The following is a 15469-nucleotide window of genomic DNA, read 5'->3' as shown; positions in this document are numbered from 1 at the left end:
GGAGTGATGCAGTGCATGATAAACAGACAAAGAGAGTTATAATCCAGTTGGAAAGGTATTTTATTATATCTAGGTCTGGTGACCAAATAATAAGACCCTGGCAATACACAACAATGTGTACTGTGCGGCGTCAATAACAACAGGTTGCAATCCCAAACAATAAACTCTAACATCCGCCCCACAATAATACTAACATGGTCACCAGTCCTGGGTGCGTGCAGCAGTGCTCGGTGTGGGTGATACAGTTTAGTAGTGACAATCATGCTGTGCTGTTTCGGGTCGGTGCTGGCCCTTGGCGACAGCTCCGGAATCGTGTTTAGCCATCTAGTAATTTACAAAAGAAGACAATTACAGACAAGCAAAAACACTCACAAACATTTATTTCTCACAGCGTCTCTCACAGTCCTTACAGTTTAAATGCTCAACCGAAACGAAGGAACAGGTTACGATTCTCCGTCTCCTTTTATGCTGTCACACATGACCCCTTGGTCAACGAGTGCAACTGCCTCTCCAATCTGCAGCCGCCACGTCGTTTCCCTTCCTGGTCAATGCATTATTGCAACAGTGTCTCACCTCCTTCCAGTCTGGCCGACTTCCCTTGAACCCTGGGAAAGGACTGTCAGACCAGCCTGTCCACAGAACTCTGTTCTCTCTGCTTAGAGCCTTCACAGGTTGGGAGGGAGATTTACAACCAAGAATCACTGTATTTGTGTCACACATTATTACCTAGGTTGACCCACACCATGTCATACAGTACACTGTATCAAGCTACAGAAGTGGATTAACAACAGCAGTTGTTAAACAGAATGTCAGTGTATGTATATGCAAGCAATAGCAAAAAAAAAAAAAAAATAGCCATTTCAAAGATTGTTTTAAAATCTAAATCCCAGTAAACCATCATTGCAAAACCTACAAAGATCTGGTAATGAAATGCAATCATTTAAAAATAATTATAGCAGTTTAAAGTTTGGGGTTTTAACATAATTTTTTATCTTGTCGTTGTTTTGTAATTCTCTTTAAAGTTAGTGTAAATACAAGATCCAGAAACATCATATTGCACATACAAAGCTGCTACTCAATAGCATCTTTTCCTCATAGCTAAAAATAGATAACTGTAAGTAGGCCAGTCATCTATTTAGAAATAGCATTGCTGCTTTATCCCAGGAGTGTCCTGATACAATAACTCTAATACTCCCTGGCTAGTCCTGAGGGGAAGATATGAAGTTGCTAAAAATATGTAATGCAGCTGAACTTTTCTACACACATCTTAAGATGCACTTGTTTTGGTAGTAATGTAAGTGTCACATCAGGGAAAAGGCGATTCTATGACCCACCCTGTGCAGAAAAATCCCACTCGCAAGATGTTTGAGGTTCTTGGAAGACTGTGTTGTTGGACTAAGAGCCTCCACTTCCTGTGCATAACAGGCTTTTCAAAACTGCAGCACCAAGCATGTGGTTTTCCCCTTATAACTGTAAAACATATTGTGACATCAGCATGGAATCTGTTATTTTATTCTCCTGACGTTGCCATGTTGGGAAATGGGTCCCCCAGTAACAGCTGATAGGACGGTATGAACCAATTCCATATGTACTTATTTTAGCACAATGCTTTTAGCTTTAAAGCAGCTTGATCGGATGATCACAAATACACCACTAGCCAGGGCGATAAAAGCTTTATGGAAAGCTTAGATTGGTTATCATCAACATCCATACAGAAAAGGAGTGTGTCAATCGGTCATTGCAAAGTGACCCATTAGGATTTCTTTTTTTTTTTTTTTTTAAATGAGGATTGCAAGCAGTTTCTTTGAAATGGAGAGTCTGGGGCACAATCAAAGGAGATTTGACAACTATTGAGATTAACATTATTAGTTATAAGGGCTGATTTTCCATTTGAACAGCTTTATTTTGCTGTGGGTCGAGAGTTTCCTGGAACAGTATGGCATATTAAGCTTGCTAAGGTGTCTCCTTTACAGTGATGTACAATGTTTGGGGGTGTTATCGTTCTACAACACAAATAAATAATTTATTAAATATAGTGATGTTTTAAGTTTTGCTCAGGAGGCTTGTGTAGAGTGTTTTGTTTGTGTGGGCCTGTGGTGTAAACAGCGTTCTGATTCCAGACGCTGAGTGTCTATAGGGTTAAGGTGTAATCAGGTATATCCGCTACATCAGCTACGTTTACCGGGCATGTTTATGTGGGATTTAATGTTCTTTACAGTTGGAACTTATAGTATGCGTTTATTCATTCTTCCTTTTTGTCAAATACAGTAGAGGTGACCTCTGTACACCACTTTTCTTTTTTGTCAAGTCAACTTAAAAAAGATTATTTAACCCATGCAACTCAGTTCAATACTGAAAAAGTAGAGCATTCCCAATTCTTGGTCTACTCAACAGCATGCATTTTTTTTACCACAAAATGTATGGTACATTTTCAATGTGATTCTCTGGCATACTGGATTCATATTTTAACCAACATAGTGCTGTACAATAGTTCTCAGTGATTATGATTCCCATAATGTGATATAAAGATACCTGTGTTATATTAGTAACATCTGTGCTTTTTAATCTATGTTAATTCATTATATTCATCTTTATGTATTATTAACTTGGAAAGGTGTTTTAAAGGCACACAGTATGAGGCATTAACAAAACCCCCAAATAGAAGTCTACCTCATTTCTATAATGAGGATTTAGAATTTAGAGCTACTGAATGGACCTGGATTCTACTAGCATGCTGTCTTGTTTAATTGGCCCGACCCTTTACCCTTAACTACAGTGGTTCCTCAGCCTATATTCATTTGTGTGGGTTATTTTGAAGAAGTAAATATTGTGTTTAAGCGCCTCTAGGTCCACTGGTTTAAACACCTGTGACATGTACCTCCTCACCTGTGCAACGGCCACCTCCCTCCTTAAAACACCAACCCCCTCCCCTCTTCCATTTTTCTCTCTCCGGATTCATGTGAGTGGGTTGGCAAGCGGATTGGGTGTGGTTGTGGTGGAGGTGGTCCTCGTAGTTACCCCTGGGCTTCTGTAAAGGGTGCTTGTTTCACCCCCTTGGTGACCCCTGGTCTTCTGTGAGGCGATGCCTGCTCTGGGTTTTTCTATAGAGGGTGTCCGCTCCCGGGAGTAGATTGGATGTTTAAAGAGCTGTGGGGTAAATCGTTCCCAGGGTCAATTTTTGAGACCAAAAAAGAGTGCGTCTTGGCGCGAATCCTGAAAAGATTGAGTTACGTTTGTATTGTTGAGTTTAACCCGAGTTCATTTTGTAGGCGATCCTCACCAGGAAGTTAAAAATAAAGGGCTGGGGGATACTCTAGTTTGTGTGGGCTTAAGATAATCCATTTTGGTAATTTATTGCATGTCTGTTTTGTTGGAGAAATATATCTGTATGTTTAAAGTGAGATGAGCTCATTTAAAATTTGTAATGGGAAAAACAATCTATCTGGGATCAGATAAAGGGTCGAAAAAAGTGGAACTAGGCATACATTTCCATGCTATTGGTACAGTGCCATATGTGTAGTCCTTGTCTTCACCAGATACTGGATACCACATGTTGGGGGATGGCAGATGGACAGGCTTCCACTATCCCAGAACTGTAACCATCAAACCTCAGCATCTGACTTTTATGCCAGGCAAAATTCTAATGCATCAAAGCACATTTCATCCATTAACAGGAATAAACATTTTTATGCTAAATGGCACAGTTTGCATCTATCCCATAAAGTCTCTTTAGTGATACAATTGCTTAACAGAAAGGTAACTTCACATCCGCTTTGACAGTCACTGCACTGATAACTGCCTAATCTCATTTCAGAGGTATTACTGTTTTAAGCCAGTATGTTCAAAACCTAACTCAATAAATAACACAAGAAACAACATAAATACACACTAATCTCCAGAAAATATGGTCCAGAATGCTGACATTTGATTTACTTTAGTTTTTATCTCATTTCTTTTGCTTGCAAAATCGTGTAAGAAAAAAAGGAAAGGACACACGTTTGACATGTTTCAAATTAACGCTGGGATATCTTCTGTTGGCTCTGGTAAATAGCCTGTAGCTGTAAATTTACAGTATTTACAATCGCCACCTTAAATTATGCATGTTCATAAACTCAAAGCATATACAGCACAGTATAAAACAGTTATGTTATAGCATTCCCTGTATTCTACTTCAATGTAAGCAATTCTAAAGCCTTATGCTCATGCTTTTAAGTGTTGTTGTTTTTCAGACAGAGAGAGGTCTTACAGAGCTATGGAACATGACTGGAAACCAAGGAGACAAGTGGAACATGGCTGAGGTGCCACTGAGGAAGATGAGAAACTTTGAAGTGATATTTGAAGGAATTCGAGCCAAGGACTTTGGAGGAGGAGCTGCTATAGATGACATTGAATTTGTCAACTGCGTGCCAGGTACGTTTTTTATCATCGGCCAACAAGATACTTTCGCAGCGACGTGATCGTACACTAGCCAATTGTTAAAAATAAATAAATAAAAAGATTTGAATCAGAACACATTTGCTAGGGATGAAATCTTTGTCTTTAAACTGTAATGTGGCAGGCATTTCTACAACTTTATTATGACGATGGAGGTTCAGTTCCTATTGTAATGCATGGTTGGCAAGTGTTTCTATATCCAAGGCTGCAGACTTACTCTCCAGCCTCCCTCAAGGAATTCCGTGTGGTAATAACGAAGCTCATGCAAGCCTCCAGAACAGTGTTCTGGTGTTAAGTCTGTGTTGCCATGACTGCCAGTAATGCCCCTACAACTTATTATGGCAGGTGTTTCTAGAGGTTGTCCCAGTCCCTGTAAAAAGTATTTCTCAACAAGCTAAATATGAGCTGCCAAAATATTTCCTCTCTTCTTTGCGATTGCTTGTTTTTACATCAGCCATATCGTCATAGATCAGGTACAAGGTCTTAAAGCGCAGAAGTTAGACAACAAAAATAAACAGTAAAATAGGCTCTACATTGAGTTGGTGTCAGTAGGACAAAAGGCTTCTATTTTTCCATAATCCTAAATGCAAAAACAATTCATTCTCCAGATCGGTTACTCAATGACTTAAACAAGCCACCTTTATGTAGCATCATCACTTTTCCCAATCCTGAGGCTTTGTAGAGATGGGGCTAGTAATTCAGAGCAGCTTGGACTGCTTTACAGATGTATGCTCATCTAACCTGTAAATTGGTTGAAGAGCATAGTATTTAGTCAAGAAAATGCTTCAAAGCACGGTTGTCTCAGACAGTGAATCCAGCCCCCCCAAACTTTTACTTACTTATAATAATGTGTTTTACAAGATAGAATTTGAGGATTTAAAAAACTGTTAAGGTTTAGTACTGTTAATTACATTATACAGTAACTCCATAAATCCAACTCTGCCCAGTTAGATCTCTTCAAAACATTTACATAAAAAAGGTAGGAATAATTCCCTTTTAAGATGTTTTAACTAGTTGGGTATTCTTTAAATTAAGTAAAACATGTTAATTACTCGGCACAAAACCAAGTGCTACCTTAGGTGCCCTTGATTACACAATTATTGAGTGCCAATCAGTCCTAATCTGACAGTATGATTTAATATAGGGCCAGCTGTAATCTAAAGCCACTCATATTTTATCTGTGATTGTTTGTCTTACCGTTCTTTTATCCTTTTGATATAAAATCATTTTGACTTCATGTTGCTAATTTCCTAATACAGTAAATGCATCATCTCAACAGTGAATCGGGGATTGTAGTCCTGGGCAAGTCAAGATTTAAAACTGACAAGAAATATCTAGCCCAGAATGCACAGAGGTAGCTCTAAAGGAAGTCATGTATATGTATCAAATCAGTTGCATTTGCTACTTTCACAACATATTTTCATGATCACTTTACAATGTCAGCATGGCAGGAAAAATATCAGCCTCAGAGGTGAACGGAAAATCAGCTTCCAATGGGGCTTTTAATTTTACATAAAATACCTAACGACATAAAACATCTTAAAGAGAATTGCTAAAAAAATCTGAGCATCTTCACACCCTTATTACACCATTCACTGACATAAAGGGAGAAAGTAGGCATGCTTCAGTGTGTTCATAGTTTATTCAAAGCCTCCTAGATCTGTTACAGAAGAACGCATAGTGTCTCTGTCTTGTTTATTATGATTTGCTGAAATAAAGTTGGTGAAAGTAATCTATTATTGATTTCTACAACTTTTCATTGAAACTGGAGACTAGTTACTATTCTGTTGTGGTTACTGTATTGCCACTGATAGCAAACACTATTCTTTACATATTTTCCAGTGAATTGATTTGGAACAGAGATTAAACATGCTTTGAAAGAAAACATTTGAGGTCCAGAGATTAGGGATCTCATATTGACCAATCAGGTTAAAGGAAATCTCTGATCCATTTTTTGATATGTAAATAATATAACTACTAAAAAAATACCTGTTTTAATAAGTTTCTAAAAGGTTTGATTACACCCCATTGTTAGGGAGGCTGCCATTCAGATGAGAACTGCACTGCACAGTCAAGGTTCTTTCAAGCATTGCTGTGTGTTTATATTCATCTCAGCACAGCTGCAGTTCTCAGAGCATATTCTGCAGCCACGCTTCATAGACTCCAGTGTATAGAAATTGTATTTTTTATACTTGTTCAAAACCCCACTTTCATTGTAATTGAGCTCATATCAAATAAAGTGCAGCAGTTTAATATTTTAATGAACACAGTTGCTTAATTGAGGATACACACAATGTCAAGTTGGCTTGTGAAGCTGTTTTTATTTTCTTTAAAAGAATAATATTTGTAAAGCAGTTGCACATAGTAATGTGACCTCAAGCTGTATTCAGTAAACTTTTACCTTCCCAATAACAATTTACTTTAATCAAATTATTCTATATTATATTAGATCAACAGTTAGACAATAAGTTCAAAACAGATCATTAAAAGAGATGCTCTCTTGATTTTTCATATGAAAGCAATTTTAAGAGGAGACACATTTATGTTTATTAAATGAAGGAATATTGATCTTGGTGCTTTCTGTTTCAGGCGGAGAGCTGCCAGGACTGTGCCCTGTGGTCACTGATTATGTGTGTAAGAATGGAAAGTGTATTGAATCCCACTTTATCTGTGACTCCAAGCCAGACTGTGAGGATGAGTCGGATGAAACTGACTGCAGTAAGTACCCCAGCAGTGAATGCATTAGTGGAACGGTATAATTGCTTGTTGGGCAGTGTGGTGTGGGTCTCATTTTGAAAGTATAACCTGATGCTTTTGCACTTGCTAGGCTTTTAAAAAAAAAAAAAAAAAAATATCAGCAGCACAACTAACTTCAGTGTATCTGAATCAAATAAGCTTTGTGAATTGGGCCCATTTAATTTGTTTTCATGTTAGTATTTCCTTGTTGCCCAAGCAAATAATTGCAGCGCTGTATAATTGGCAATCAGATGACAACACAACGAAAGCCCATGTGAACCAATTAACATACTTTTTTTGGTTTTGCATATAATTATGTAATAGTGAATTAACAGCCTAGTGCTGATACTGTGGACCACTAATTAAAACGTGCATGTGTTATAATTGGTTATAAAGCTGTATTCATATGTATATCAGAAGAAATAAACAATTTGAAGTTTATAGAGATGTTTTCAATACAGAATACAATTGTCGGACAGAATTACTTTGCCAGCACATACTCTGCTAGCTCTACACATAGGGATGAATTTGTTAATTCCTTAATACGTAAAAGCTTAAAGCTCTTTCCAATGTTTTTCACAAATATTAAAAAAAAGGGTCAGTTGTGGTGGATGCATTTTTTATCGTCAATTTTAAAAGGATGTTTGTGCTAAAATGTGTTGTGTGTAGACTTTGTATCTAAGGACATAGCAATGTACAATATAGAGATATTAAGGCAATGTTGTAGGATTTTAGTGTTTTCAAAATTCTGATAAAAATATTTAAAATTTTTCCAGGAACCTCAGGTTAATACACTACCCTCTAACAATTATTGTTGCATAATAACTGGGGCTGGGGTACTTGTCCATTTTACTCTTTTCTGACCTGCTGCATACTAATTATCTTGATATTCCAAAAACATTTCAATAACCAGTCTGCCCCAGAAATGGGAGCTGCCCAGACTGGGTGCATTCCACAGCAAATCAATTTAAGTTGCAATATGAATGTGGAAAGTTTAAGTTTGAAATCTGAATATTATTTAGACTTAAGCTACTGTATTTAGTCCAGGTTTGATTTAAGGGTATGTGTGAAACGGGACTGGATTTAAACTCTAGTTTGCCCTTTTCTTCCTGTTTTAGGTGACATTCTGTCAATGCCTGGTGCCTGCAATTTTAACATGGCTGATACAGAGTCCTGGGAAGCACAATGCTTCCTAGAGCAAAACATGAACGATGACTTTGACTGGAGTATGGGCTGGAGTTCAGTGGCAGAAGGAACAGGCCCAAGCAGTGATCATTCCAAAGGTACGTCATAGGCTTTTTTTTTTTTACCCATTCAAAATATAGATAACTATCTTATTTGCTTAATTATGTATTCCCACTTTTGGTAAACGTTTGATAAAGCCCACATTTTACCTTTTTGAAATGCTGAGGCCTACATGTTTGTTTTGTTTTTTACCATGATATTCCATATGTCTGTGTGTTTTATTACTCTTTGCTATGTTTAACCCAGGCTGTGAGCAGGATGGCTTTGCAGGGGTGACGTCAGACCAGAAACACACTCCACAGCAAGGACTGCCAGTGAAAACTGAGCCGTTATGCTCAGTATATTTATTAATTCACAAACAAAAGATTTGAACCAACAAAAGACACAAAACAAAAGCTGCGTTGGCCAAACAAATAAACAAATAATGAACAGCAACAAAACAAGTATTGTGCTGGTGTATAAACCAGCATGCTAACAATTGTTATATTCCGTTTACAGACTTACATGTCTCCTCTTACATCTGTCCTCTTATGCTCCATCTAAGGTTGCCACCCGTTCTGTATAAAATGGAATTGTCCCGTATTGGTAAATAAAGTGTTGTGTTCCGTTTCAAATCATACGGAACGCAATTTGTTCTGTATTTTGCAATACTGAGCCAAATGTATTTTTCAAGTATGAGAAGTCAGAGATCTTCATCAACTTCCTACCGGAACCGACTCCTTCTCAGGTTATCAGATAATTATGGGAGATGTAGTTAATTTGATTAACTATTATTCACTTTACACATACTGCGCGAAAAAGATGGACTAACAAGGCAGTTCTAAATCCTATTGGGTGGTGTGTGCCGCTGTCAGCTATGTAGCCCTGAAAGATATAAGGTGGCTGACTGATTTCGGACACGATGGCAAATTCGGTAACACCTCAAAAAAAGACAAAACTGATGAAAAAATATAGAGACGAATGGGAGAATGATTTTACATTGTTGAACAAAGTTCATGACAATATTTTCAAAGCCCGGTGCACTGTGCGCAGAAAAGATTTTCTTCTGTAATGCGGTCTCCGGTCGCTCTTTTTTTTTTTTTTTTTTTTTACTTTTTTGTGGACATTAAGTGTAATTATTTTACTTAATTACACATTGGACAGTGTTGTTCTTGTGTAGTTTTGACTTTTTATCATTTAAGAAGTATATTTTCTGGGTCGCTGTCACCACTCAAAGCGCACCACCAATTAATAGCTAACATTACTCTAAATGGACTTTATACACTCTTAATCTGTTCATCATTCTAAGTATATTTTCTTGATGTGTGATATATAAATAGCGTTTTAATGTATCGATCATTTTCTGGGTTCTTCCGAAGATGTAGCCAATTTATATATTTGCATTTTAATAGTATGCATTGAACATGTTGCTGTTATTATTTGCATTACACAATTTGTATTTAAATATTGAAATAACTAGCTAATATTGTGTAATGTAGCTAGAGTGAAGTTTTATTCCTTATTCATATTTTAATACTTAAGATAAAATAAATGCCAGATGCATATTTTAATACAGAATCAGTTGTTTATTAACCTATTTCATGTTATTTCTATTAAGTTCAGTATTTAGTGTAAGAGGTTTTTTTTATAACATAGGCTGCTTTATTAATAGGTCACAGCTGCTGAGTCGGCTAATGCATACCACACAGTGCAGCAGAACTTGAGCTACAACAGTACAGACTGTGCTTTGAAACTGGCACAGAAAACATTTAGTGATTCATACGTCTGTAAAAGACTTGCCTGTGGGAGAACAAAATCAGAATCACTTGTGAAGGATGTGCTTGCCCCAGAAGCAGTAGCCAACGTCATCCAGACCTTATCATCCACCAATGGGAATAAGAAGCCACTTTCCTTTTCCATACAAACGGATGCCTCAAACCAAGGGAACAGGAAAATGTTCCCTATTGCAGTCCAGTTCTTCACTCCTCAGGCTGGTGTAGCAAATAAAATGATTGATTTTGTGGAAAATCCAGATGAATCTGCAGATGGCATTGTGAAATGCATCACCAGCTCACTGGAGAGGTTTGGATTATCTCTGAACTCAGTTTCAGCTTTTAGTGCCGACAACACACATGTCAACTATGGTGTCCATCACTCTGTCTACACTGAACTGAGTACACAAAACCAATATATTCTTCAAGGAAACTGCCATTCACATTGTGCACAATGCTGTCAGGCATGCTATAGATGAGCTTTCAGTTAATGTTGAAAATGTAGTGCTTAAAGTCTACAGCCACTTTTCAATTTCTGCAAAAATGAGAGAAACGCTGAAAGAATTATTTGAATTTATGGAAATAGAATGGTGAGAAATACTACAGCATGTCCCAACTAGATGGCTGTCCCTCAGTCCAGCAATATGTAGATTGCTACAAAGTTGGACAGCCATCAAATCTTACTTTGCCAGTCTTGGTGATGGCTGTCCAAAGCAGATCAGAAATGCACTGAAACTACCTGAAGATGTAAACAAGGTGCAAGAAGACCCAGATGTGGTTGAAGTGTACCTACTCTTCTGCAGTAGTATTCTTTGCATTTTTGAAGAGGCAGTTAAAAAATTGGAAGGAAATAACGCAGCTGCAACAGAACTGTACACTGTCATGGAAACTGTGCAGAGTAAGCTACTCAGGAGAAAGGAGGATGAATTCTATGGCTACCTTTCCAAGCAGAAGATGCAACGCCTTCCTCCACCTGCACCAGATAATGCAAGAAAAGACTTCTTAGCCTTTTTCAACATTGCAATGACCTACCTCGAGAAATGGTTCAGCTTCTCTGAGGACAGCTGGCTTTTCTCTCTCCAGCCTCTGTCCCTCCACACTGCAGGACAGTTGAGATATTCTGACATGAAGAGAGTGGTTGAGAAACTCAGTCTTGTCAATAGATTGCAAGTCAACATGGTTGAGCTCTAAGATGAGTTCACCACAGTCAAGACTATTTTGGAGAAGCTTGAAGGAACAGAAGACTCGAAGCTACAGAACACTGCTCTCAAATGGAAGACTGACAGCATTCCAAACATGCTATCTGTGCTTTCATTTGTCCTCAGCATACCTGCATCAACAGCATATGTGGAGCGCATATTTTCACACATGCAAAACAAATGGAGCGACAGCCGAAACAGGTGTTCAGTAGAGCTTATCAAAAGTGTGCTCCTTGTGAGCCTCAATTTTGATGTGGGGTGTGCAGTCATCCACTCCTTGATCATGGAGGACAAACCTCTCCTTGCTGCTGCAAGAAGTAACCAGAAATATTCATGGAAAAGGAAATAAAGAACTTAATGGTTGCCAGTAAAGATGTGTGTTGCATGGTGATGCGTTAGGGTCTGTTCCTTATTTTTGAGGTCATGCGGTGGCAACCCTAGCTCCACCTTGAGCGCAGACAGCTGCAGGCTTTAATATTTTGGCCAAGGGGTTAACTAGCTATTAAGGTAATTTAATTATTACCCCTCGGCCATAGTCTGGGCGAGATTAAATAAGGATGCGTGACTGTCAGCTAGTTAAATAATCAGTAGCTAATAAGTCACGCATCCTCACAAGGTTTTTAAAAATATAAATAATAACCTGGTAGACAGCGTCTCGCTTGTCCGGCCAAACAATACATAATAATAATAACAAATGATAATATCAGCCGGCTTTCGCCATCACATTAATACATAAATCAAAATAATAAACAAAGGGGCGGGAAACTCCTCCACACAGTCTTATTGTAAACTTTTTTTCAAGGATAATGTAAGTCCACAGGGAATAAATGTATTTAATAAAATGTATTTCTTCAAAGAAAATATAATTAACTTCATATTTCAGCAAACAAACAGACCTTGAGTGTAAGTTATGCTGCACATATGATTATTGTACTCTGTCTTTATGCAGTCAAATTAAATAGGAACAGCAGGTGTTTTTGTATGCTTTGGCTATATAAAATGTCATTCATTCCAAAAAGCTCAGAGATCAAACTCCCATTGGAAACCCAGCTCTTTAGCATTTACAAAACAGATTGGATGCTAAACTGAATTTTACTGAGTGTAGTTGTATAAAAATATATTGTTTTGCAAGTGCCAGAAGGTTCTGGTTAGAACAGATGCTACCTTCTCAAAGATGATAAAACACAAACAGTCTGACAAATACAATATTCATTTAAAGACAGTGTTTACTTTTAAAAAGTAATCTGTTACAAAAAAAGTAAATAGTTATAGTAAATTATTATAATTAATAAGTTGCTGTTACAAATATTTACTTCTCAGGCTCACGAAAACATTTTACATTTTTTTGGTTTGGTTGGGCTGCAGCTCGAAATATTTTTTGAAGATGCAGCTATTGAACCTACTTCTTCCCTCAAGGCTCTGACACAATTTCATGGCAATATTTTATAAAAAGCTTGTTCATGTAAGGTTTGACTTGTACTATTGAAGTGATTTGTTACGCATTAGCCTTAGTCCTTTTTATAAAATATAACTAAAAGAAATAGGGTTTTTTTTTTCACGTAAAATGTAATGTGCTACCACATTTAGTTACCTGTCTGACAACTGAACTATTACAGTTACAATTACTGAACAATATCAGATTCCAATAATACAATACAAGTAATGCATTACTCCCCAACATTGTTTATAGGTAGGAGAGAGAGAGAGAGAGAGAGAGAGAGAGAGAACGAGAGAGAACCAGAACAGTGATGTTTAAAGCATCTAAGTTCAGTATACATTCTAACCCTAGTAATTCTTTACAGCTTCCATATAAAATAGAATTTATAGCATTCTGTATCCTAGGACAGCTGCATTGAATGAGCTGTTTATAGTGGAATAAGCCTGTTTGCAGTCCATAATTAGAAATACAGGGGAAACCAAATTAACTTGTCACCACAGGGATTGGACATTTCTGACTGCTTATTCAGGTGCCTGTCTCATTCAGTGGGGTTTGCTGGACAGTAAGAGAGCTGACCTGTTATCTCAGGTGACTGTAAAACATTTTTGGTATTACATAATAGATAGTCTAGTTATAATATTTACCTAAAGAAAATATCCTGGAGTTACCAACAAGGTTCACAAATAAGTGTCTTTCAATAACCTTCTCTTTCAAGAGGTGTGCCTAGGTGGCTGGCTATGGTCCTTAAGTCAAGGGAAAGAACACATGCTCACAACCATGCTTTATCAATGTAGGGTCTGCTTGAATGGCTGTTCCCATGTGGCCAAATGACAAGCAGTGCTACAATGTGTTTAATTGAACAGCTGGTATATCCCTGGGATCCAGCAACACATCCCTGAGTCCTCATGACATCATACATCTAAGTGAGTCATATGTAGTGTACCTGCCCTAGAAAAGTCTTCCTTGGAGGTCTCAGTCAAACAAAAAAAGAACCAAGTGTTTGATTTCCATAGGTGTGTACCAGTATGCTCACCCATTAGCACTGGATTTTAAACTCTGCTGTATATTCATTTTATCTAAATCTGAACAGAAACACTAATGTCTGTCAAAGCTGGTGACAGGGCAATTTACGATTATTATATTTTTATTTATATTTTTAAAGCATCTGCAAGTGATCTCACATCCCCTGACCTTGAACGTGGGGTGTTGCATTTGTTAAGTCACCACATTGACAATGGCCTGCCAAATGAAGTGTGAGCATGTTAATTAATTGGCTCCCATAGGCAAAGAAAATAGCACAGAACAGAGGCCTAATTGAGGCCTCAGTTGGAACCATATCAAGTGCATCTGTAATTGCTAATGGAATGTATCCACGGTAACCCAGTTTTGAATAAAAAAACATTACAATAATTACAATAACAGAATTAACTTCCATACTTCACCTTGTGTTAAAGGGGATCATTGATGGGTGTGGATGTGTTGCATACTCTAAAAGTGTAGTGTGCATCAATTCTCACATTCTGGAGTTTCATTTCAGTTAGTCATGCCACTTGGAAAACCTATTTACCGCACATGTAGTCCAATGCTAAAGTTAAAAAGTGACGAATCGCAAAAAGTTACAGCACCTTCTCTACATGTTAGTCTCGTAGATATGCATGTGATGAAATAATGAAGCATGTCAATGAAATTGTGTAAATGTGGTAAAATGTACTGAAGTTTTAAACTGCAGGTCACAACCCAAATATACACAGTTGAGAATAAGCTGTACAGTATTTTGAACACCTGGGAAATGCTTATGTTTTCAAATAAATACAACATGTGAATGTTGTTTTTTTTTTTTTTTTTTTATTTCAGTGATTAATAGTAAAGGTAATACCGTAGCACGCTACAGTACATGTACATGTTGACAGTGTGTCCATATTGAATACTATTAAGCATGCCCGTCAGCTGCTAATATCTTATAATGCATTTAAGGTGCCAGCTGTGGAAACTCCTCAGAGAAAATACAAGCTATTATACATCATATTCCTGGGCATGCTTTGCTGATTCAGTGTCAGGCTATTTCTATTACAGATGAATAAAAGGTGCTCTGGAGGGACCTTCTGTTGAGCACTATTTGTAACCTTTGAAAATATTGATGTTGTGAAAGGGCTTATGCAGCCTCTTATGTAATGGTATTTCAGTCCATGCCTATGCAAGTGAGCAAGCAGGCACCAACCCTCAGCATACACTGGGTCAAATTTTATCTGAGAACATGTACCATTGGGTAGTTTTTCATGGAAGAAATCACAACCTAGTTGTGGAGGTAGTTGCAAAGCTACTTTAAAATGATCTGCGCAGGTGATTGAGACGACAGAATCTAAAAAGCCGTCGCCTGTAGTTTTGATCTTGATCAAGATTTTTATAACCAATCACCCACACTTGTCAGATCTTATCATTTAAGTATACATTCATAATGCATTGCCATATTTGAAGATATATTTCTTTTCTTTTTTTAAAGATGGTAAAGGGAGATACATTTACATCAATTCTGCAGCCCAGATGGAAGGAGACATTGCAATACTAACAACAAACCTGCCCTACCCAGCAAGCCTTGGGGTCTGCCGTGTACGCTTCTGGTACCACATGTATGGCTCAAGACATATGGGGACATTGAAGGTTAGAAT

General features: G+C 37.6%; 1 protein-coding gene across 1 annotated transcript in view; it reads left to right on the top strand.

The window, feature by feature from the left end:
• Positions 1–15469, top strand: part of LOC121313754 (MAM and LDL-receptor class A domain-containing protein 1-like) — an 82596-nt gene that overhangs the window by 47678 nt on the left and 19449 nt on the right. The window contains exons 26-29 of the mRNA XM_041246558.1: positions 4230–4410; positions 7024–7152; positions 8289–8453; positions 15304–15461. Of these exons, the coding sequence (XP_041102492.1) occupies positions 4230–4410; positions 7024–7152; positions 8289–8453; positions 15304–15461 (633 nt within the window). The remainder of the gene's footprint in view (positions 1–4229; positions 4411–7023; positions 7153–8288; positions 8454–15303; positions 15462–15469) is intronic.

This window comes from Polyodon spathula, chromosome 4 (assembly GCF_017654505.1).
Source record: "Polyodon spathula isolate WHYD16114869_AA chromosome 4, ASM1765450v1, whole genome shotgun sequence".
NCBI classification, from domain to species: domain Eukaryota; kingdom Metazoa; phylum Chordata; class Actinopteri; order Acipenseriformes; family Polyodontidae; genus Polyodon; species Polyodon spathula.
The sequence above is the reverse complement of the archived record's forward strand: the minus strand, read 5'-3'. Positions and strand labels throughout refer to the sequence as shown.